At 37.8% G+C, this 23413-nt stretch overlaps 1 protein-coding gene across 3 annotated transcripts in view; it reads left to right on the forward strand.

The window, feature by feature from the left end:
• The window catches only part of CCDC149 (coiled-coil domain containing 149), a 51834-nt gene that overhangs the window by 23214 nt on the left and 5207 nt on the right, over positions 1-23413 (forward strand). For all 3 annotated transcript variants that reach the window (XM_053940507.1, XM_053940508.1, XM_053940509.1), the window contains exons 5-11: positions 2599-2715; positions 4362-4534; positions 6001-6073; positions 7359-7443; positions 8678-8822; positions 14859-14935; positions 19924-20031. In XM_053940507.1, coding sequence (XP_053796482.1) covers positions 2599-2715; positions 4362-4534; positions 6001-6073; positions 7359-7443; positions 8678-8822; positions 14859-14935; positions 19924-20031 — 778 coding nt within the window. The remainder of the gene's footprint in view (positions 1-2598; positions 2716-4361; positions 4535-6000; positions 6074-7358; positions 7444-8677; positions 8823-14858; positions 14936-19923; positions 20032-23413) is intronic.

The raw sequence follows: 23413 nt of genomic DNA on the forward strand, positions 1-23413 counted from the left end.
GGGCGTGTGTGTTTTGGCAGAACTGGGACTTCAGGTAGCATATTTGCAAGTTCTGGTCCACATTTTAAGATTTTGTAAGATAACGGGGTGAAGACAGTTGCTGTGACATGATGGTTTCTGCCTTCCATGAAGAATTGGTTGTGCTTGTTTCCCTTCTCCTTCTGCATGTTTTATTGATAATCAGGAGTGTCCAGCTTTGGTGCAGGCATTGTCTATGGACTCCTAGCCTGCACAGCACCTATGCCAGTGATGCTGGTTTTAGGCATTGTGGGGCTGATACAGTGTTGCTACTTTGTAAATAATTATCTTTGCTGAAAGTGATGTAAGAAAAAGCTGTGATACTAAAATAAAAAGACGGTGCTTGCAGCAGTGGATTGTTTTGGTTAACAACTTATAGGTTCTTGACAAACAGGAGTTTTCTCTGGGAAGGTGCCATTAATTTAAATCCGTTCAGCTGTGAATGCTGTTCTCTGAATCCTGAGGGGTAGTGTTAACCTAAATGAAGTTGAGTGGTCTTTTCGTCAGTGATTTCTGAATGACAGAAACAAAAATACAGCAGCTAGAGGGCAAGTGTATAAAGTTTATAAGAAAGCACTAATATATCAAATAAACCTTTAAACCTCTGGCATAACAGTGTCTCTTTGGGTCACAGCATTTTCAGGGAAGAATTTTATAGCAGGTGGTGCTGCCTCATGAGACATTCGCAATGCAGAATTAAACGACTTGGCCTGTTCTGCCCTGTCAACTCTCTGATTGGCCAACTGTCTGGAAGAAGCACTCTGTTGTTTTATGGATTGATATTTTACTGTATTTTGTGTATGTTAATAATGCTGCGTTTGCTGGGTGAATTTGGATTTTTGAAGCATTCTTTTCATAAGACCTCATGGTTTTTGGGGTTTTTTTGCCTCAAAATTGGTAGTAAATAAAGAGTTCTCCTTTTATTAACAGACTGTTTGACCTTGCAAGTTCTAATTGCTTGCAGTTATATCTTATGCCTCACCCCCTCCTGGGCTGGAGGAGAGTTGGTCATAGTGCATGAGTGACAGCTTTGGTCCAGTTCCCAGCCTGGTGCCAAGTGTTATGCAGAAGTTTTACTCTGCTGCAGGCTTTGGAGGCATTAATAAAGTGTGATTCCTCTTTCCATTTCCAGTTTTTTTTTAACAAGATTGAAACCTCAAAATGTTATTACATTTGTTTTGTGTGGTCTTTGTCACTAGAGAGAGATTCTAGAAGTTAACTTATCTGAATTAAATGACATGACATGACCACACCTTTTGTTCATCAGCACTTTAGCATTTAAAAAAATCCAATAGCTATGAAACCATTCTAGGATTTGCTAGTTGCCTTTTTTACTTGTTTTGATAAAGAAATTGGTAGGAGTTATATCTCTTAGTATCCATTCAGCCTTACTAACTATGCAGTAATTTCCACTTCACCTGTAGGGATAGTGAAATATAGTTTGCCAAAACCAGTTACTTTTGCAGCCACAGCTTCCCCTGAAAAAGTGAACTTCTTATCAGCACACATTGTACTAGCTTCAGTGACTTGCACTGAACTGGAGCTGAAATAAGTGGGGAGGATGATTTTGGTAGTCTGTCTTGCATCAGCAGGATTTTAATTGGCACATTGTAGCTATGGTGACTGGCATCCCATAAATACCAAAGATAGATTTTAATGTACAATCTTCTACTTCAGAAGACTGATTTTTTTTTTCCTAACTCTGCAATATAATGATGTGCATTAATTCCTTGGTGCAGTCGAAGCTACAGGGAAAGTCAGGCTGGTTATTGTGGTAGGTTTCCCTGGTCTCTGTGGAGCTCCTAAAGATGAGGCCTAGTTGTACTGAGTATAAACAACTGTAAATGCTGAATGCTTTATAGATTGGTATTTAATACTCCATGGTCCTTGAAAGGTCTTTGCTTTTTGCTTTGGATATTGAATGTAAATGTGTATTAATTCAAGTCAGACTGTTTTCAGCAGTCACAATATCAGAAGTTCATTAGCTGCTTGAGCATTTTGGCCAAGTCTCTTTGTTGTTAGCCCATTGTTTTGCTTTTGACATGAATTAGCTTTTGTGAGTAGACTAAAAAAATAACGCATAAGCAAATGTACTAGCAGCTGTTAATACAAATTCTGCAGTGATGTAGCACAGTGGGGGTTTTAAGTCATGTCAGTAAAATGAAGCTGGACAAACCACTTTGTTCCTTTTTATTAACTAAAAAGACTTCTCTGCCACAGAGAATTTTACTATTTACATATTTACAAAGAGGCTTTCTGTAATTCTGTAGTTTTAGTCTGGGTGGAATTAGTTTCTGTTGCTCCTAAAAAACATTGACCACATGTCTACGTTTTCTTGGTCTTTCATAGTTTGTATACTCTGATGACTGTTGTTGCAGGGTCTGATTGAATTCCTGTGGATGCTTTGACTGTTCAACTGGATTTTTTCACTAAAAACTGGATTTGACCCTCAGCTCAGAAGCCTCCCTCTGATTTAAATAATACCAGCTGTTTGGCAGCTTTACTCTTTCTAATACAGATGTACTCTGCTGCTACAGCCTATGATTTCTTCCTTACCAAATTCTGTTTTTGTCATGACAGCTCCTTCGAATGACCATAGCAAAGCAAAGACTGGGAGACGATGAAGTTGGGGCTCGCCACTTTGCAGCACATGAACGGGAGGACCTTGTTCAACAGTTGGAAAAGGCTCGAGAACAGGTAGTAATTAAATGGGCATACAGTGTCATGTTTTACAGAGCTATTGTAGTAGCAAGTAAATAATTTCTGTTCTGTTTGAAGGGCTGATTGATGCTGGAAGTAGTGGTTAGAGTGAATTCCTAATCTCAGGGATTTTTTTTCTCTAGATTATTGATTCTCCTTTTCTTTTTAATGTCCAGCAACAACTTGTGACAATTGAATATTGTCAATGAATGTCAATAAAAGGTACCTGTGGCAGCTGCTCTCTGGCCATAGAGAGCAACAGGACACAACTTTCCCAGGCATTGTCCTGGGGAAAGATGTGAGAAGATCAGAGAAAAGAACGAGAAACAATTCTTATCTTAGCTTGCTGCACCTGTTGGTGTGAACACATGGAATGTGTTATGGAGATTTGTTTACCAAAGGGTGATTTCTTAATTGTCCAGTGGTGATGGTGTTTGGAATCAAGCACCAATTAGGTCAAACTGTATCAGACTGTCTGTAAGGGCAATGGGTTTCTTAATAAACATAGTATAATGAAGTGATTGATCAGCCTTCTGAGAATCATGGAGTCGATGCTAATCATTACCGGCTCAGTGCAGCTTAAGCTACAACAGGTACCCTTTAGTGAAGGCTCTTACAAGTATTCAGCACAGTGTACAGTGGCTGTGTACCTCCTAAAGATACTCTCTGAATCAAATTTTCTGTAGAAGTGTTGTTAGTGTCCTCTTCCTCCTGCCTCCAAGCTATTTCTTCTCCTCTTCTGGAAAATTCTCACATCAGACCTATTTCTTTCCTCAAGTCTGTATGAATGCTCTTTACCATGCATCATCAGACTTTTTCCCTAACACTGATACATAATTTTCTGGACAGTTTTGCAGGTCTGCATTCTCAGCTTTTCCTACACTTATCCGAGCCATTCTGTGATCCAGGAATTTCTAGTTTTTCAGTCTTCCCTCAATTGCAGCACCACTGTCCCTTACTGGAAAGGCTGTTGGTCTTCTTCCAGTGTGATCCTCCCATGCTAGCTCTGTTACCAAGCTTGTGTTCTTTCTGCTTGTCACCCAGCCTCTTTTAAAGGGTGGTCTGTTGTCCTTCCTGGCTTATCTGTGTTTTCTAGGGTGTAGGTGGAGACTTCTGTCACTGCAGACTTTTCTCACACTCAGTTTCATCTCGTTGGAAGTTTGAAGCTCTTTGTCCTTGAGTATCTTCCACACTGGACTTCTTCACTCTTTTGTACTTTTTCAGTTTTTATTCTATGGAACCTCATTGCTCAAGTCCCATTATTAGTGCAAATTCCCACTTACCGGCTTTTTGACAAGGCTTGTTCACTTAATTCTTGGAGTCCTAGAAATTATATGATAAAACCACCTTAATATGTTTATAGAGCAGAATTACAGTAGGGATTGAGATTTCTTTTGCTGTTACATTTTAATTGATTTCTAGAATTTTTTTCCAAACGAATTTAACTGGTAAAGTTACTTAACTCCAAGTTAATGAAATATTACTGAAATTGGGTAAAAATACCTGGGGTTATGAGCTTCGAAAAGAATTTTGACTGTCCAAAATGAATACTGTTCAAACATGTGCTTGTTGCTGTTTTCAGGCTGGGTCATATGTTAGCTATGGTTTAAATTTTTACTGATACAGCTCTTCTTTCTTCTCAGATTGAGACTCTGAGATATGATCTTCAGGCTGCACTGGATGAGTTACAGGATGTGAAAGAGGAACGCTCTGTTTACCAAGATAAGTCTGACAGACTAAACCAAGAGTTGAATCATGTCTTAGGAGGGCATGAAAACCGTATCATTGACATAGATGCTCTATGTATGGAGAACAGGTGAGTGCATTACTGTTTCCCTAGAAAAACAGTGTGTTGTTGTAATAGGAGTATCAGGAAGTCAGTCACAACACAACTTTAAAGAAAAGATATCCAAGAATAAAAGTTAAGAGATTTTGGAAATTTGTTTTGCCTGTTTTATTTATACTGTAACTAAGCATTAAATAATATTGAGAAATCTAGGCTACAGGAAATTACCAATGCTGTATTTGGCTACAGAGATGCCAGTGATGTTCCCAAATAAAGCTAAACAAGGAAAAGGAAGAGAAGACCTTTTTATTCCCATCACTGCATGGCACCAAAAGCAAGAATATTAAAAATTTGTGTATTCAGAAACGCCCAGTGAGCTGTAGTGGACTAATCTTGAGTTGGAAACAGGGACTTTGAGTACCCTGGGTTACAGTTAAAAACATAATTTTTGCACACAGAGAGGTTGTCAGCATGGAGTGATTTGCCAACAAAAGTTGCTGGTGAAATCACCCATGTAGATATTCTTGCTGGTTTATTGGGAAAATAATGTGTTTTATGGTCTCTACTAAGGATGACAGGCAGGAGTCACTGACAGAGCCATACGCAGGTATGTCCCTTAATGTCAAAATTACCTTACAGTGAAATAGAACTTTTAAGACAGTTTGCATTTACAAAAACCTATGCTTTAGGCAAGAAAGTGTACTACCAAAGGCGTTACTTCTTCCCCACAACTTCAGGAGATTTTTTTTCTGTTTTGTGTGGCCTACAGAGTTCTGTATCAATTTATCCCCCCTGCTTCCTGACAGTGATGTGAGTTTTTTCTGTAAAATAATTAAATTGTCCCAAACCCTCATACAACTGCAGTTGTACTACATGAAAGAAGATCCCTTATAAACCCTCTATACATAAAAAAGATATTTTCCTATTTGGAAATAACTGTCTCATCCAAGTGCACAAACTCTAATAGGAAGAACTGTACTGTTTCATTTAACTGTGTACCATTTTTCAACTATACCGTTAAATTTTCTACTTTGTGATTGCTAATGAGAAATGCCAAGTAAGTGATGGATATTGCAATGCAAAAGTTCTGCATAGCTGAGTCTTGTGTTGACATATATACAAATCTTCATGTGTCCATCTCACAGACCTTTAAGTACAGAGGGCACACATAAATGCTTCCTGACTATTTCCTCTAGACATAAATATATTCTTTTAGCTTTCTTCCCCAGAAACCTGACAACCAATACAAAATAGTTGTGCAGCATGCTTGACAAATCTAACAGGAGGGCAGCCTCCTGTACTGATGCAATTTGTTTCCCTGCTTTAAGTTTTATGGGGTCAAGAACAGTAAGATCTTGTTATTTCATCCCTCAGAGAACTGCAGAGGGAAAAGAACTCTCACTAGTTCAAAGACAGGACATGCCAAATAGTAAAGAACACTGCTTGAGGCAGTATTTGAAGGTTCCGTGAAATAAAGGATTACATTTCTTTTTCAGGTATCTTCAAGAGAGATTAAAACAACTTCAAGAGGAAGTCAACCTTCTGAAGTCCAGTATTACTAAATATAAGGTAAGATCTTCTCAGTATATCATCTAAACTGTGCTTCTTTGTTCATGGAAGTTATTCTCCATTTTCATGTTAAATGTGTTTGAAAAACAAATTTGTTCTTGTGAGAAAAATCCACCATTGTCATTATGAAAATATTAATATGTATAGTATTACATGCTCATTCTTCCTTGTAGGCTTCTTAGCTGAGGGTAGTACAAAGGGATACCTGTTAAGAATATTTTGAAAAATTAATGAAATACTGTTTTTAAGTTCTGTGGGGAAATCATCAGTCTGCTGGGGGGCACATGATCAGCCTTCCAGCCAGCTGCTAGTAGCAGATCATGCAGTGGTGAATAACTGCAGCTGTGTTGCTGTCACAAAAAGATCTTGTCTCCCTGTTCTCTGGTGGCTGTGCTATTTCTTAATGTAGCTTAATGGTAACTAAGCTTTCATTGTTCTTCTTTTCCTGAGTTAAGGTATATGCTGTTTTACATAAAACCTTCAGGACTGATTTTTGCCCTTTCCAGAAGTTGTGCACTCTTATTTCCTTCTGCAAGTGATTTTGGGGAGTGGGAGGGGAGGACTGCTTGTCAGAAGGGTAATCTTAGGATTGTCAATAGGACTTCTTCATTTAGGTCACTATAAAGTAGTCACAGCCCTGATTGTTTTTTGTGCATGAGCAAAGCTCCTCAAAGTACCAACTTCATTTCAGTGTCTGTTCTCGCTTGCAGCTTGGGTCTCTTGGAGTGTGAGTTTATTGGTGAGAACTGAGCATCTTGGTGGTCCAATGGATTTCACAGAACTGTAATTGAAAGATCTGGACTTCTGTAGCAGGACCATTCTGCTTTTAATTCCTGAAAGTCAGTATTTGGTACTAAAAGGGCTTATAGAAACTCTGATTGAGGAAATGGAATTTTCCCTTTGAAACCTATCTGAAGAAATGCTGGGAAAAGTCTGCTTTTGTTTCCAGTTGATGTTGTCTACAGGATACTGCAGTATCTTTACTGGCAGTTAGCAGATTATTAAAAAATAGGCAAGTCTTAAATATACATTAGGGGGAGTGGGTGGGAGAGACTGCAGTAAAGTGATTACGGTGAGACAGATGAGTCTTTGTAACATGCCAAAGACTTTAGGCTGGAGAATAATAATCTTTGAGAGTTACACTCCCATAGTTTTTTATAGGTGTAAGGTCTAGGCCTTGCAGAGTTGCTCTGAGACCAAAATCCAAAGTTCCAGATTCTTTCCTCCTAATGACAGGATTTGTTGGCTACTGTTTTTCTAAATAAGATATTTGTTGTTTCCCTAGAATGCACTAGAGAGACGAAAAAATTCAAAGACTCATAGTAGATCCAGTAGCAGTGCTCTGACTGGAGTCCTTTCTGCAAAGCAAGGTATTGCATAAATGCAGCATGGTGTAGCATATCTCATTGAATTCCTTTCATCTAACCTCTTAATTTCAGTAACCCTTTCCTTACCAACCAAGCCAAAAGCTCTCTTCCTATTCCCTGTTTATTACTATGTGCTAATTCTGTCCTCTTCTCAGTTGACTTTACAATATAAAATTTGCCTCTGGATTACTGCTTCTTCTTTTGTTAATTCTTTTGCCATTCATTCTCTCCCCCATTAGTTTTATCAAATATTTCTTTACTCTCTAGACCCTGACAAATCACTTCTTTATTCATCTCTTTGCTCTGCTAACAATGGCTGTCACAATTCGCATTCCAATGAAAAGGAGACTGGGTGGTGGAGGAGGGGCACTAAGTCAGGTTCTCTGCTACTGTTCTTGGAAGCTTTTACATTCAGATGTTTTGCAAGAAATCTTTGTGTCCCATGTTTCTTCATGGGTAGCACAATAATCTCTTTTCCCTGTTCCAAAGAAAATACCAAGATTAGGAAAGAAAGGGAATGAGAAAATTCTTTGAAGCAAACAGTATACCTTGCCACCCTACTGTTTAAATGTAGGTATATTCATACACACACATGAGATCAGTAGTAAGTGTCATGGTAAGCTGAAACTCATTTTCCTGGTTTTGACTTCTCTTTTTTCCTCTTCTCCATGTACTTGCATACATATATATATTTATGTATTTATGTAAAGAATCAGAGCCAGATTCTAGTTACAGATTTTAATGATACTAGTGAACTTCCTGATTTGGCTTGAAGGTACCGACTCTCTCTTGCAGAGGAAGAGTTCATGGGTGACTGTATTTTTACACCAGTCTTAAATAACCTGAAGGATATAATGGTTTTAAAAATTAATATAAAATATTCCTTGGAGGCTTTGGTTTTAATGACCAGGTTTTACCAATTTGTAGGCTTGTGGAAGAATTATTTTGTATCCTTCTGAACACAAAGTATTTTCCAAAAGGAGAATCGAGCTAATGTAAGATGTGTCTGCCTATACTTGTTCTGGCTATTGCTGTGAATAACAATCAACTTGGAAAGGCACCATATTTATGCCAGCTAGAAGTTACAGTTCTGATCTTTTGGCTTTGTTTTTTAATTGAAGGAAAAATATATGTATTCATTTGAGTAATTGGAATACTTCCTTAGTGCTAAGTAAATGTTTGTGTTGCATTTCTGTGCATGAGAAGCCAAAACTCATTTGTGTTTTTAACATTATAGTCCAAGAGTTGTTGTCGGAGGATCATGGATGTAGCCTACCAGCCACACCACAATCCATTTCAGATCTCAAATCACTGGCCACTGCATTACTGGAAACCATCCATGAAAAAAACATGGTCATACAACACCAAAGACAAACCAACAAGTAGGTGGCATGACTTCTAAGTAAAATATCAAGCTATGGGAAAGTTAGATTGGGGAAATATTAAGGGAAATGGGAAGGAAGATTCATTTTCACAGAAAATTCATCATCATGGTTGAGTGGTGGATTCTTTAGTTTTTAAGACCAGATTTGTGATTTGAGAAAAATTACATTTTCATCTTAAATTCTGGGCTTGACAGAGACTTGTCTGCCTCTGCTAGGCAAGGATTGGTTTGCTGCTTAGGTTATTACAAACTGTAATAACTCAAAGCAGACTTCTAGCAGGTAGTCTGTAGGAACAGCTAAAGAAAAGCTTCTGGGAGGAAGCTTTGAACTGGAGAGAAGATATGTGGTAATTGGTTGTCAATGTAGGAATTTTCTAATAAGCTCTGATGGAGTTAGTAAGTGTTGCTCCTAGAAAAGAATCTTAAAGGGTTAATGTAACATTTGACAACTGCTTAGTGGCCTGTGTCATACAGATGATACCTGTTGCTCCTATGGTTACTTTGCTAAAAGTTGAAGGGGATAAACACAGTTTGATTGCTACTATATGGGCTTTTTAAAAAAAATCTGAACTGAACTTTAAAGGGGAATTTGTTTACTCTTAGCTGTTCTGCTCATCAGTAAAATTCTTTGTGGTTTGTACAGTTCCTATCATGGCAGAATATAATTTTTTTGCCACATTTTGTGACATTCTGATATTATTGTCCTTATACAGTGTATAAAAATCAGAGCTAGGAAGTGTTCCTTGATTTTGTGCTCAATTTCAACCCCTCTCTTTTTTTGTTGGTGGGTTGTTTGGTTTTTTTTGGGGTTTTTTTTTTGTTTTTTTAAACCCTGAGTTGCTGGTGGTAATCAGAGGTTATTCAGGCTTCTCAAAAGCACATCAGGACCAGATGCCAGCAACAGCCAGACATCTTTTCTGAAAAGAAGTAGTACTGAAGTAAACTGTATTACACTAGAATGGATGATTCACTTTGAAAATTGATAACTTAGATACTAGGCAGACTCCATTGCATAATTCTGAGTGATGTGGCAACACAAGTGGAGGAGCAGTTGATAGCCACTTTTAATGCCTTTGAGACATCAAATGGCTAATCAGCTAAAAGGAGACTAAAGTGGTGAAAATGTAGCCCAGATCTAACTGATGACAGCTCAGTCAGTTCTTGTCCTGTGATGGAAAAGGAGTTGCTGCACAGAGCAGTGCTAAGGAAGGACTAACACCTGCTTACTGCCTTCTTACTGCTAATGTAACACCAGAAGGAAAACATCCAGAAAACAACTTTTGTTGTTCCAGGTGTAACCAATATTTGCCTGATACTGTATCACGACCCAGTGTTTTATTTTGCATGATTTTTCTTTTTTTGCAAAGTTCTTTCTTAGTTTTGTATTTTTCTTTGGTGATATGCAGTCTCTTGTATCTCTCAAATATTATTGCAATGATTGTTTTCTGATACTACTCTTTCTGTTTTCAACTACTGAGTATGGTTTGTCTTGAGATAACCCACATGAGGAGATATAATCCTTATGTGTGCCCCACTGTTCATATATAGCCATCAGAGTATAGACTGGATAAATGCAAACTACTGTTCTATGGCCAACAGAAGATCAGGTCTTAGAGGGAAGTGACAGTCCAGATCAGTCCAGGATCAGAAGTGTTCTCAGATCTGTAGTGTATATAGTTTATATAGTTTATATAGTTTATATAGTGTATATATTTAGTTCAGGATGGTTCAGGAAAAAAATATATAGATAAATCCTGATCAAGTTGAGTGAAGAGCCTCAAAAACATTCCTTTGTAGTATTCTCATTCTTTTTATCACTTTTGACTTTAGATGGATTAAAGAAGCTATTAAAGAGCTAGGAGGAATGGGAACCACTACAAGTGGAATCACCTAAGATATAAAAATTTAATGTGAAAAAGGGAAATGCAGGTAGGACATCAAGGAAAAACATCCTTTATTTGAGATTCAAATAAATGAGGACACTTATTTGCCATGTAAAAAGTGAAGTCTGCTGACTTGTGAAAATGGGAAAGAAACTACCCACCTGTTGGAGAAGATTAGATGTATGATCAGTGCACAAGTTAAACAGACAGGGTCATAAACTGGTACTAGTAGAAGATGCATTCTTTTGTTGAAGACATTTCTCCATTCAAAATAGGAAGTTGAGAAGGATGTGAGGCTAGAGAGAATTGTAGTGACAAAAAGTTTTACATAAATCACAAGGTAGCAGTCTTTCCCTGTGCAAAGAGCATGTTTGAAGGACACATTTACTCTTTCAGATTGTTGTTTGAAGAAAGTGAGATTTATTGGATAAAGAACATGAGATTTTGGGGTGTTTTTTTCATTTTGTGGAAGAAATTCTGCATTTGATATTTGATGGGTGAATGACCTAATAGTGATTCGCTCACTATCAGTAAATGAGATTTTTCAGACCACATGAACTTACTTTCCCCCCACACAGTTAACCTACTCTAAGGTCTAGACCTCCTTGGTAGCTTGCAGATTGAGAGTTGACTGTATAAGTTTACAATAGCAGAATGGTGGATTTGCTTTCTGAATAACTGAAGCAATAACAAGACAGTGGATTTTTTAGTGTAGATTGGAGTTTGGATGTTCTGTTGAAGTTTACTTTCTGTTCTTATACTGTTGTTAAAAAAAATCCATTGGCACTTGGTCTCGGAGAAGACGCACTACTATTATTGCCACTCTTCTAAAGATATGGCATGATAGAAGGAACTGTGGGAGTATGTGCCTAGGGACAAGTAGGCTAAATCTAGCCCTTATTTTGTATCCCCGGTTTTCAGAAAAAAAGTTGTTGTGGGAAAAACAAGATTGTTTTTCCAAGGTGGTTGGTAGCTACTAATACTAAGTTTAAGTAACGTCCTGTGTTTTTCTTCACAAGCCCATTAGCTTAATTTGAAAAGGCAGTTGTAAATTAATTCTCTACACAGTAGGGTGTTGCAAGATTAAACAGTTCCGTAAATGCAAAACCAAATTGTCCTAACTCTGCTTAGCAAATGGATAAACATCCTTTTTTATTCTACCAGCAATAAACCATTTATTAGATGTTCTTTTTAGTGCAATTTGTTCCTGAAATTGCCAGCACTTGTGCAAGCTGGATCAGCGTAAAAGCTGCTGTGGTGGTTAGATATATTGCACTAATTTTAACATTTCTAACTTGGGCAAGTTCAGTCATGTCCAAAATTACAAAAAGGATTGTGTCAGTCTGTAACTTGAGCACACGTTTCCATGCGAGGTGCAGAGCCAGACATGGGACCGTGACAGAGCTATTTACAGGCATTTAAGTGATGGTATCTGTATGAGGGTGTATGTCTTCTGCAGCAAGAGCTAAATTGAAGTCAGGTGAAGGGAGCTCAGGTGCTGTAAATCACCACAGCTCCCTTCAGATCATGGCCATGTATGTTGGAAAGCATGAGAGAGCCAGAAGGAGACTTCTGAAGTCAGGTGGGACCATTGCTATTGTTGCACAAACAATGACTCCCTTTCCTGGAGGGAGGTTCATACTAACTCCCTTGTTGCATTAGGTACAGGACCAGAGAACAGTGGAAATAGCTATCACCTGTCTCTGTGACATAATCCTTCTGTTTTAGTTGAAGGATGTGGTTCACTGTGTCTAGAGATAAAAAAAGAGATTAGGAAATTGGGTGCTACCAACCCATGCAGCCTCTTTAAAAATACTCACCCAGGTAGGCCTACCCAGGCCACCAAGCTCAGTCTTCCCACAGGTCTCAGGGGAAAGGAAAAAATGCCACATTGTGTTCAGAATAGCTCACACATTTATCTTTCAAAACTTTATTGCTATAAGAACTTGCAGCTTTATTTAGGTTTTATTTCTCCCATACCTGTCTTGGGATAAAGTGTTTTTTTAAGCAAACTAGAATGATACCTATCACTGAATGTATTTTGCTCCCTTCGTGAATGAAAGGAGTAGGGTTAACTATTGTCCTCTGCTGTTGCCAAGCATTGTTCTGACATACAAAATGATCCTTCTACATGAGAACCTGCAACAAAGGTTAAAAAAAACCCTCAGTGCCTCTTCAGAGGATTCAGTAGGTATTATCAGGATATATTCTCTTCCATTAGAACAGATGATAAATAAATTATACAGTTGATAAATAAATTATAAAATTTAAGAGAAGCAAGAGAAAAGTGACTTTGCTGTTGTTACCTGAATAACAAGAGCAGTAGCAATAACTTCTTACAGAGGATTGAGATGTATTTGGTATGGCTAGCTGGCAGGGAGGGCAGCATCCTTCCCCTGTTTTCTGCCCTGGAACTAGTGGTGAACTACTTATGAAAATAATAAGGATTAGATGTGTTAAACTTCTGACTCCTTTGTGGTGACAATCTTTAGCTAAATCAACATTGTTTTGTCAGCTCCCTGCCAGAACTAACATGATGTGGAAGAAGTCTTACATCATGTCTCTGTTCCCCTCTAAGCCTGGGGAATTCCCAGGCACCTTGGTTAGCTGACCCTTGGTGAGGCCTTAGGCAGGAAGGTGGAATGGGCTCCCAAGTGTGCAAGGTGGAGTTTCCTGAAAGCTGCTCCGTGCCTTTTGCTGTCAGCTGTTGTGTTGTACTGCAGAACCCAACTGCTGGATGTCAGGGTTATGAAAATAGTGTTTTAAGGCTGAGTTTCTCATACCTGAATAATTTTGCTTTTAATTGGAGAAGACAGTAGAAAATCCATCATAACCTTTTTAACCTACTGAAATACTGAGTTTCAATGGGGAAATAAATGTAACTGCTTTGTCTTTTCTCCTCTGCTTTTGATTGTGATGGACTGTTCTTTTTAGTTGACACCCCCCCACACCTCTCAGTGTTCTCTATTTATTATAAGCTTTCTCTTTCTGTTTTACATTGGCTCTCACATTTATATTTTTGTGATCTTGAAAATACTTATAGGCTTTATTGTGTCATTGCGAAGCCCTCACAGTAGAGATTTCAAAAATGCTTAGTCGTTGTTTATCAATTTTTCTAGCCCCTTTGATATTTGCTGGGTGTGCTATTCTTCATGTCCTTCCCAGAATCTGCCATCTTGTCAGTAACAACATTCCCAGTGTGCTCAAATGTCTGCACATAAAGCCCTTGCTGAGGAGCTCTCAGTACAGTATTACACAGCTCTGGTATACACAGGAAGATACTATTGCCTTACTGGGGTGGGATATGCTGCTTCTCAGCATTCAGTTCCAATTTAACTGATTTATCCTGTTGCTGTAATTTGATGAGTAAAATTTGCTCTCCATAATCTCTGCTGTCATGTTTAGAATTGCTGCCTTGTCTCAGTCTAGTATTGTTTGGGATTTATTTAAAGATTTTGACTCTAGCAGACTTGCTGTGCTTGAGAAACACTTGCAAAAATTCATTGGAGAAATGAGCCTTCTTTTCAAGATAGAAATCTCTCATTTGATCTGGGGAGAGAATTAAGACTAAAAGTTAAATCCTGCAGGAGAGCTAACTGCAAATAGTATTTGTGTATGAAGTCAGATACAAAAGATGACATGACCGGAGAAATACAGTGAATACTGAGTGGGTGATAAAGGCACTAAAGAGCTTGAAACTTTTTAGTAAAGTAGAAAGCAGTTCAATGCTAAAAAAAAAAAAAAAGGTGTAATGGAAAAAATATTCCTTGCCATTTTAAGCAATCTTAATGATAGAGAAAATTCCCTGAATAAAGAACTAGCAAAAATGTGTGTCTTGGAACTTCAAAGTCAATCTAGATGCTGTCTTGAGTTTTCCATATTTTGTGAGTCGTTTTTCTTTTTCTTTGCTGCAAAGATTGAATGTCCTGTACATCATAGGTCTTTTGCTTTTTTAAAAGCATGGTATAGATTAGACAAATATATTTAATTTTCTTCTAACTCTGGGAGAGGTTGTCCATTGCAGTTAGTGAAAAGAGATACTGTATACAGGTTCACTGCACTAGTTAAGTAGCAATTTAAAAATTCAACTGTAGTCATATAAGTAATTGGGCTTTGGTTACCTTGGTAAAACAACTATTCTTTTTCCAAAGAATTCTAGGTAATCGAGTGGCAGAACTAGAAAAGAAATTAAGAACTTTGGAAATCGCTGGCTTGTGGAGTCTTCCAGGTTAGTAAAATTTCAAGCAAATAGCTTGCATTATTTAATTTTCAAGGGTATGTTTGCATTTAAGAGAAGTTTGGCCGTGATTTTTTTAAATGACAGTTACCTTGTGAATGTTCTATTCAGCACATTTGCAAAATTAGAAATGTCTAATAAATGTTAAGTGGAAAGCAAAAATCACTATAAACTCTTAAGTCAAATATGTATTGAAAATAACATGAAAAGTGCTAAAAAAGGTTTAAATATTGAAGTAATCAAATTATTTCTATAGCAGGCAAAAAAAAAGTGAACTATTTTATTTAAACATTGCATAACGTGATGCATAGGTCATTGTCATTATGTTTTTCAACCAATTTTATTTATTAATTTTGTACTTCTTTTAACCATGGATTTTGTTTTTTACTGTTTTTAAATACTTTTCTATAGAATCATAAACTCCGAGAAACTGGAAATGTAAATGGTCCTAAATTTTCTAGTCCATCTCTCCAGAACAGGCTTATTCCCTATAGTGCCTTAAGTATTGCATTTGGTTTTAAATTACTCAAGTAATGGGAGATTAATCTGCTTCCTAATAGACATTGTTGTTAGGAAAATGTGCAATATTTAATTTACATTTACTTTCCTGCTTCTTTTCTTCCCATTGCACCTAATTGTGTCTTCTGTAACCACTGTAAATTATGCTACTTTTGTTGGTGGTGTTTGCATCATTAGGCTTTGTTGTTTACAGATTCCTATCAGTGCTAGTAAGAGTGGGAAAGAGTGGTTTAGGCTTCTGGGTTTTTGGCTCTGGTTTTTCCGCCTAACCTGTACATCTAGAAGAAAACGTTCGACAGAGCTGAAGAGCCCTTGTAACAAACCTGTGCTGTTCAGGTGTTTGGGCTGATATGGTGTGTTTCTGCTTCAGCTTGCCTATTTGGGCTTTATCAGTCCTGCTTGACTCTTTCCAGAACTGGAGGTCCAAATCTGTTTCCATGGATTTCTCCACAGTTAGTCATCTAACATGTGTAGTGTACTTAGTGCATTTGTGCCTCCCCGCATTCTCCAAGAGATGAAAGTGAAATGTTTGTCTAAGACCTTGCTAATGCAGTTTAGTACATTACTACAAACATGTCTCTCAAACTCAGCAGTTCAAGGTACTGTAGGGGTTGGTTGTTTAGTTTTGTTTTTCAAAACTAGTGTTCCATAAAATTTTTACATTAATAAATGCAGCATTTCGCATGTTTGCAAAATGTATTTTAAAAAATGGAAGTGGGAACTTCTTGCACCGTATTGATCTATGTAGGTAAAGCATCAAATTAATGTTTATACAATAACAACTGTCTCTTTCCTTCCTTTCTTTTGCTGCCTGAAGGCCTGAGCTACAATGTCTCAGTGGGATTTGGGAGTAGGTTCTGCTTAACGTATTTTTTTAGTAACTGATCCTAGCAGTTAAATATTGTCATTGCATGTAAATAAATGGAAATGTTATCTGAAAATTTTTATATCCAGCAGATTAAGGAGTTCAGTCAATTGAGTTAGATGACCCAGGAGAAATAGAGGCTCTACATGAAAGTTAATTTGTCTTACAGAAAATAGTAAGGGATTATCTTAAATGTTTTTAAAGAAATTTTTCACTAGATTGTGAGTTCTCTTGAGCCCTGAGGTTTTGTAGATTTTTTTGCTTGCCTTTTAAATCAGGAGTGCACTTTTGTTTCCAATCCTAATCCTGAGGTGGTTAAAAAGAGCATTGCAACACCTGGTGGGTCACCAGTTTTTTTTTCAGAGTGTGTAACGCTTCTGCTCCATAAAACAGCAGTGTGTAACAATTACTGTGGGAATACCACAATGGATTCTGAAGCTGAATGTTGGCTTGGGTGAGGAGCAGAACATGGAGAGTATCTCATTTAGTCAGTCTTAAATTCAGAATGAAAAATATTATTTGGTTTTGAGTGGAATTTTTTGTCACTGGAAAAAAAAATGCAGATAAAAGCTGATGTTCATTCTAGCACTGAAAGAAATGCACATTACAAATTGCAGGATTTTAATCTGAAGTTAATGTTCCTACTTAGTCATCATTGTTTATATAACATTTATAACATACACTGTCACCATGATAATAATATCTTCCAAATGCTGTTAATATACTTAATCCTATTGAAGAAAGATCTTGAATGCCTCTGGTTTTTTGTTAGGTGACATATTTGTCATCTGCTTTTTGAGAAAGCCATGAATGAACTTTGGGGAAGCTAATCAATAGGAAGTGCATATTTAATTTTTGAGAAAGTAAAATTTCATTCCCTGTGGAATTTCTGCCTACCAGACTTTATATTGCTGTGCTTAGAAAATGGGCTTTAGTTAAGTGAATCTCTTGTGAGGTTTGTTTTCATTGCCAAAATGAAAGCATGTTTGGGCTTTGATTTTCTTTTTATAATCCTGCTTCCCTTAAGAAGGAAGTAGAGAATGTGATGGTCACAGAAGCATTTAATTCTTTGCTTTGTCTTGGCTACATTGTGGTTGAAATAGGCAAACAAATAAGTTAAATGTATTCAATAAACAGTACATAATAAACACTGTTTTATTCTTTTGGCAATCTGATGTCACTAGACATTCAGATGGGTAATTCTGTATTTTTAAAAATCTATAATTTCCTGAAAATTCCAGATTTCCACTGAAAAGGAAGTCTAAGAAAGAGCCAGCCATGACTCAGCCTTCTTCTGTGAGGGATGATAAGAGAGTTTCGATGCTGCCTCTTGCCCTGCAGTAATCAGCGCGGAGCAGAGGCAGGGTAAAATTAAAGGGCTCTGCAGCTGCTGTGGCTGTAGCCAGTTACAGTGGCATAGGGTGCAGCAGAGGTTATAAGAAAATACCCAACCCTGGAGAAGAAAATGAAAAATTTACTATTACTGAAAACTTATATGTATTTTGAGATCCATATACTTTTCATTATATTCCTTGAAAAATTCATTAGAGGAACATGAAGCTATATAAGTTATGAAATTGAGCTTACACAGCAGCTAGCTGAAATTCTTTGTGTGTAATCCAACTTCAGATCATGATTCACAGAATGTAATGCAGCAGTACCCCTGTGTGCCTCCTTCATGAATGGATGTGAATCGCTGTTAATAAATAAATATTCATCAGACTCTTTGGGTCACATCTATTGTTAAGACATGTGGATACTGAGCTTAGCTTTATTTTCTGTAACCAGGCTGGTTTTCAGAGAAAAATGGGAAAGTAAATGTGTTTACTGTGTAAATGCTGGCTGGAAAGTCAAGAAGTATCTTTTGTGAAGCTTGTCTTGCAATCTTCAGGGACTTCAGCTCAGGCTTTACTTTTTTTATTAAATAAATTTAAAAGCTTCTGCTTTCTACTTTCGTATTAAAACTGCTACCAATTTTTTTATTCATCATCTTTCTACTTCCTCCATTGGATTCCTTTGTATCTTTTTGGATATGTTGCTGCTTCTGACTGTGTGAATATCTGTTGGGTGCTTTCATACCACAAGTTCCCTGTATGATTTGGTTCTTCCAACACAAAATTCCTTCACTATTACAGGAAAGTACATTCATCTAGGAGCTTTTGCATTTTGAAATATTGGTTGGATTTGTTTAGCATTTTTTATGTCTTTAATTAATTTTGTCTTACAGTGGGAGGGTTGTCCTCTTCGCTGTTAGTTAATGCTGTTTTTTATTACTGAGTCTGGCGAAGGCAGAATTCTGATGCATACTTAACAGGGAGATCAAATTTCCACAAGATCCATGCTTCAAAAGCATCAATTGCATTCATATTGCTGTAGTGTATTGCCTGACATGGCAAGGGTATAAGAAGATCATTACTGCCTTTAGGATCAAGGTATTTGCAGCCAGTGCCCTTAAAAGGAATTAGGGATTGGAGTGGTCCAGTTAGACTCCATGGGAACAGCTTGACTTTCATTATTCCTTAGAATGAACCAGAACTTTCTCAGAGCTGGATTTATTCCAGGTGTCTCCTGACCTGGTGTTCTCTTGAAAGTCTTTGTCTTGGATGGGTGATTAGATTTAGGATGTTGCCTTAAGGTGAAACATACTAACAGATTTAGAGGGGCGAAGTGGCTGTTACATAAATGTCGGTTCTCATGGAGATAAATAGAGCAGTATCTTGCTGCCTCCCCAGCCATTACTTATCAGTTGGCACTTGTTCTGGAGGCCACACAAACACCACGCTTAGCTGATCTTGCACATTTCCTGCCGTTTCCCCTCTAGGTTTAAGGTAGTGTCAGTCACTAAAAACATGAGCATCCTGAATAGTGGAGGACTTCCTAAAGGATCTGCAGGTGTTGCTTTCTGCATTGCTAAAATATGTAAAGACTAAGCATCTACAGCAGAGTCCTCAGATGAAGGGTTTCTTGCACTGTTTTGTCTGCAAAAGAGCTGGAAAATTGCCCTTTTGCATTTGGTTTAAAACTAAATTGCTCAGAAATGTTTTGGGAATTTTCAGATTAAAATCCCTCCTGTTCCCCAGCAATGTGTACTTGTTTGCTCCCTTGGTTCTTAATTATGCAAAGTTTTTAGGATTTTTTAAGGAAGCATTGCAGGATAATATGTAAATCTGAAGCATAAAGCTACATAATGATGAACCTGCTTGTATCACATGAAAACAGAATAATAGTAAAGAGTCAGTGCTGAACACTTGCTGGTAATAGCATGCAAGTGATCCATTACTTTGGTATGATCTGATTATTACTATTTTTAATTGAATTCTAATTGCTAATTCAATTTGCTGCATACAGCACCTGGTCTTTCAAAATCTGGCCTTTACTCAGTACTGCATTTAGAAACATACAGCTTTTCTGCCTTTGCCTTGCATATTGTGGCTCCAGTACAGAGTATTTTTTTCCATGCTGTGAAGGGATAATTTGAGATGCTTTTCCTGTTCTGTACTTTTCTATATCGGTGTTAAAAATTTGTAGGGAACATCACTGATGCACAGTGGTTGTAATTGGTGGAGCAGCAGTTCTAACACTGTGATTGTTCCAGGTGGGAAGGATACGATAACATTCAGTGACCCCGCCCTGCCTGTGATACAGCGGTCCAGGTCACCGTTGTTAACATTTGCGGATAAACCTCGGAGAACTGAAGTACAAGGTGAGCACCTGAGACGTAAGAACATGATGAGAGCTGAGCACTCATTTCTTTCCAAATAAAATGTAATAAATTTTCATGCTGGGATAGCAGAAGGCAAAGTTTCAGTGATCACAGAGATTGACTACATCATCCACAAGTAAAACAGATAGATGGTCCCAGTACAAATAGCAAAGAAACTACTCAAAAGTCACTATTGAATGGATTGCTAAGGCTAGGGATCAGGTCTTACACCTCAAAGAATTTTCCTGCCAGATAACGTGACACTGTGTGAAGTTATTCATGCCATTTGTGTTGCAGTTAACTGATTCCTGCACTTTTCCCCTCAGTTAAAATGCACAGTAGGAAGCAGTCTGTGGAACTGGTTTAGCACTTTCCTGCATTATAGATGATGTCTAGATGAATGGCTTCCTGATTGCACATGGTAAATTGAAATACCCAACTCATTTTTCCTAGAGAAATTGACTGCTTTTTTCATAGTCTTACATGTGTTTTGTTAAAAATCTTTCTCCAATAGCAAGCTTTAACATCTCTCCAAAGTCAAGCTTCACTTTATTTGAGAGTTGCTGATAACCTTGATTTGTTTTTCCTTAGTTTTTTATAATGGATGGGAGATGGATTATTGTATTTGCTTATTGGCATTTGGATAAAGTCTTTAATGGGCATAACATTATGATGTGCCCAGATCTTTCTCAGCTAACCATGAAGCATCATAAACAATTTATTTGTTAGTCCTGAAACTAAATAGATTGTGGCTTAATTTTGACTTTATAGTCCATGTCATTATCTGATAAAATGTGACAGCAAGGCTGATCTTTTTTTATAGTCTTGATCAGCTGATACTTTTGCTAAAAATAAGAAGTGAAACTGTAATGAATGGTCCTCTGGTAAGTAATAATAACTCATAAATATTCATTCTTTTACCTACTTAATTGTTGATTTTTAATTAAATCTGCAGTTACTGAAAGTATTTACTTGGTGGCATTATGCTCTTTTCTTTCCATATTTGTCCTAGGTGAGGCTGGTATTACAGTTGTGATTACAGGCTGATCAGACAGGCAAGTTTTATCTGCCTGTCACATCTCATCAGATCCTCTTGCTGTTTCTTTGTAACACTGCCAAACCTTAACTCTGGGCTTAAGCTTTCCACATTGTGTTTTCTACGTCAGCTATTTTTTTTAAAGATAGACAAATTATTTCCTTTTTTTTTGTGTTAAATACTGATGACCACATCGGGGTTTTGAGGGGCTATTTTTGTCTTTTGTATATTTGAATTTGGGTTGGTTCTTTTTCAATATGCAAATATTCCTGTATCTACAATTATAGGAATTTGAAATCTAGGGAAAAGGTTTCCAGCCTGAGGAAGCAGTCTGGAGTTTCCACCTCATTCTACAAGATTCACTTAAAAATCTCATCTGCTAAAAACAAGCAAGTTATTCTGTTGAGCTTACTTTGTGCCACCAGTGCTGGTAAAACTCTGTATGCACCATTCCCTTGAAATAAAGTAAACTTAGAGGGGGAAAAAAAGCCTGGAGCAGAGCGGGAAGAAAGGCCAAGATCAGGACTCTCAAATGGTGGGAAGACTGGAATAGATGGGGTTTGACAGAATCAATGGAAGTCTGAGTGAGGAGGAACTTGCATGTGTCTGAGCAGAGGTCAGAGCACAGGAGTGAGGAATCAGAATGCTGGCAGTGAAAGCAAGATGTGATTAAAAAATATTGAAAGGTGGATGAGAAATGAGCACAGTGAGTATAGGGACTGGATAAACAAGGGGATGTGGAGCAGGAACAGAAAGATAGGCAGGGGAAGAGAAGAGCAGAAGTAAACAGCCTTGGATAGGAAAGGACAGACCAGGATTAGACCCGTGGCAGTCATAGGAAGAATCAGCTCCCAGTAGGTCATCTCCTTCTTTTCTCCTCTCCATCCCATGACCATAATGAGAACCAAGGTTAATCGTAGCAATTCTGTCATTGAACTGGAGCAGGTTAAGGAATTACTGTCCTGCCTACACAAACAGCTTGGGTTTTCCCTTACCTATGTCCCAATATAGCTGATAACCTGCAGTGAGAACTGAGACAAAAGTTACCTCTGTGATAACTAAACTGGGCCAACTTTTTTGGTGACATAAATGAGCACATATCTACAACCAGCTGTGCAGGGGACACCATAGTTTCTACAGTAGGTGATGCAACAATAACCTGTTCTGCTGCTCCAGATGCTTTTTCTGAAGGATGTTTGGGGCTGCCATTTTCCCTTCAAAGCCTAAAAAGGAAGCAGTGTGTTTCCAGCTGTGGGGCATATCCCTGTGTTTGGAGTCACACAACTCCTCTGCAGTCAGAATGTGTATGGGAATGATACCTGGGTACATTTTGTACCACTCTGCATAGAGAATGACTGCTGTTGAGTTTTAGAACTTGGTGCATATTGCAATTTTTCATCTATACCATGTGCCTCCAAAATGTGGGGGACCTTGACAACTGGGAAGAACACCAGGAGTGTGTTCATCCACCATCATTCATCAAACAAGTATGCTCTTGGTTAAAGTATTACTGAAATAAAAACAAAGCCACTCTTATTTTCGTATTCATTAAATGATCATCAGTTGAGTGAAAACAGTTGATAACCACAATAGCAATGAAATTCTTACTTATCGTTATATATTAGATCTCATGTCACATTAGTCAGTTATGGTCTTTTAAAGAGTAGCATGGATATTTGGTGCCTGTTTGACTCAAGAAATCTTCTTAGCTTTTGAACAAACACTTATTCTGTGTCAGAACTTTTTATAATGCATCAAGTGTTGCTCTAGCTAGATCTGTAGATAATCAGAGGGCTTTTGCAGGCTTTTTTTATCCAGTCTGTCTGCTTACCCTGGTCTCATCAAAGCCTCCTTTAATCTGCACTTGTTATCATTGTTTCAGTTAAGCTGATGAAGTTAAGGTGGATGTCTGTAGGATCTACCGTGCGGCTCCTGTGTGAACATGCATAATGACAGAGTACAATCATGAATCAAAGCCTGTCTTGTGCCACAAAATCTCACTTTATCCAATGCACAGGATGGATAGTGTCATGGGATGGATTGTACCTGAGCATCACAGCTGCTGATGAACAACTACTTGGGGTTTTTCCCCTCCGTTGTTGAATGCCTTGTCCCTGCTGTACTACTTGGGTGCTATTTCAGGCATTCCCTGAAGAAAACAGTGCTGTTCTTCTGTGAACTTTTCTCTGGTGATTTAGTGCTTTGAGACAATTTATCTTCAGAAGATTGCAGCAAGGTGATAGGTTGGTGTTATTCTACAATAAGAGGGAGGAAACAGAGGCATGCAAAGAAGAAGGTAGAGTCCCTGCTAATTTCAAGTGCTAGTTTGAGGTACATACATTTTGG

This window comes from Vidua chalybeata, chromosome 4 (assembly GCF_026979565.1).
Source record: "Vidua chalybeata isolate OUT-0048 chromosome 4, bVidCha1 merged haplotype, whole genome shotgun sequence".
Classification (NCBI taxonomy): Eukaryota; Metazoa; Chordata; class Aves; order Passeriformes; family Viduidae; genus Vidua; species Vidua chalybeata.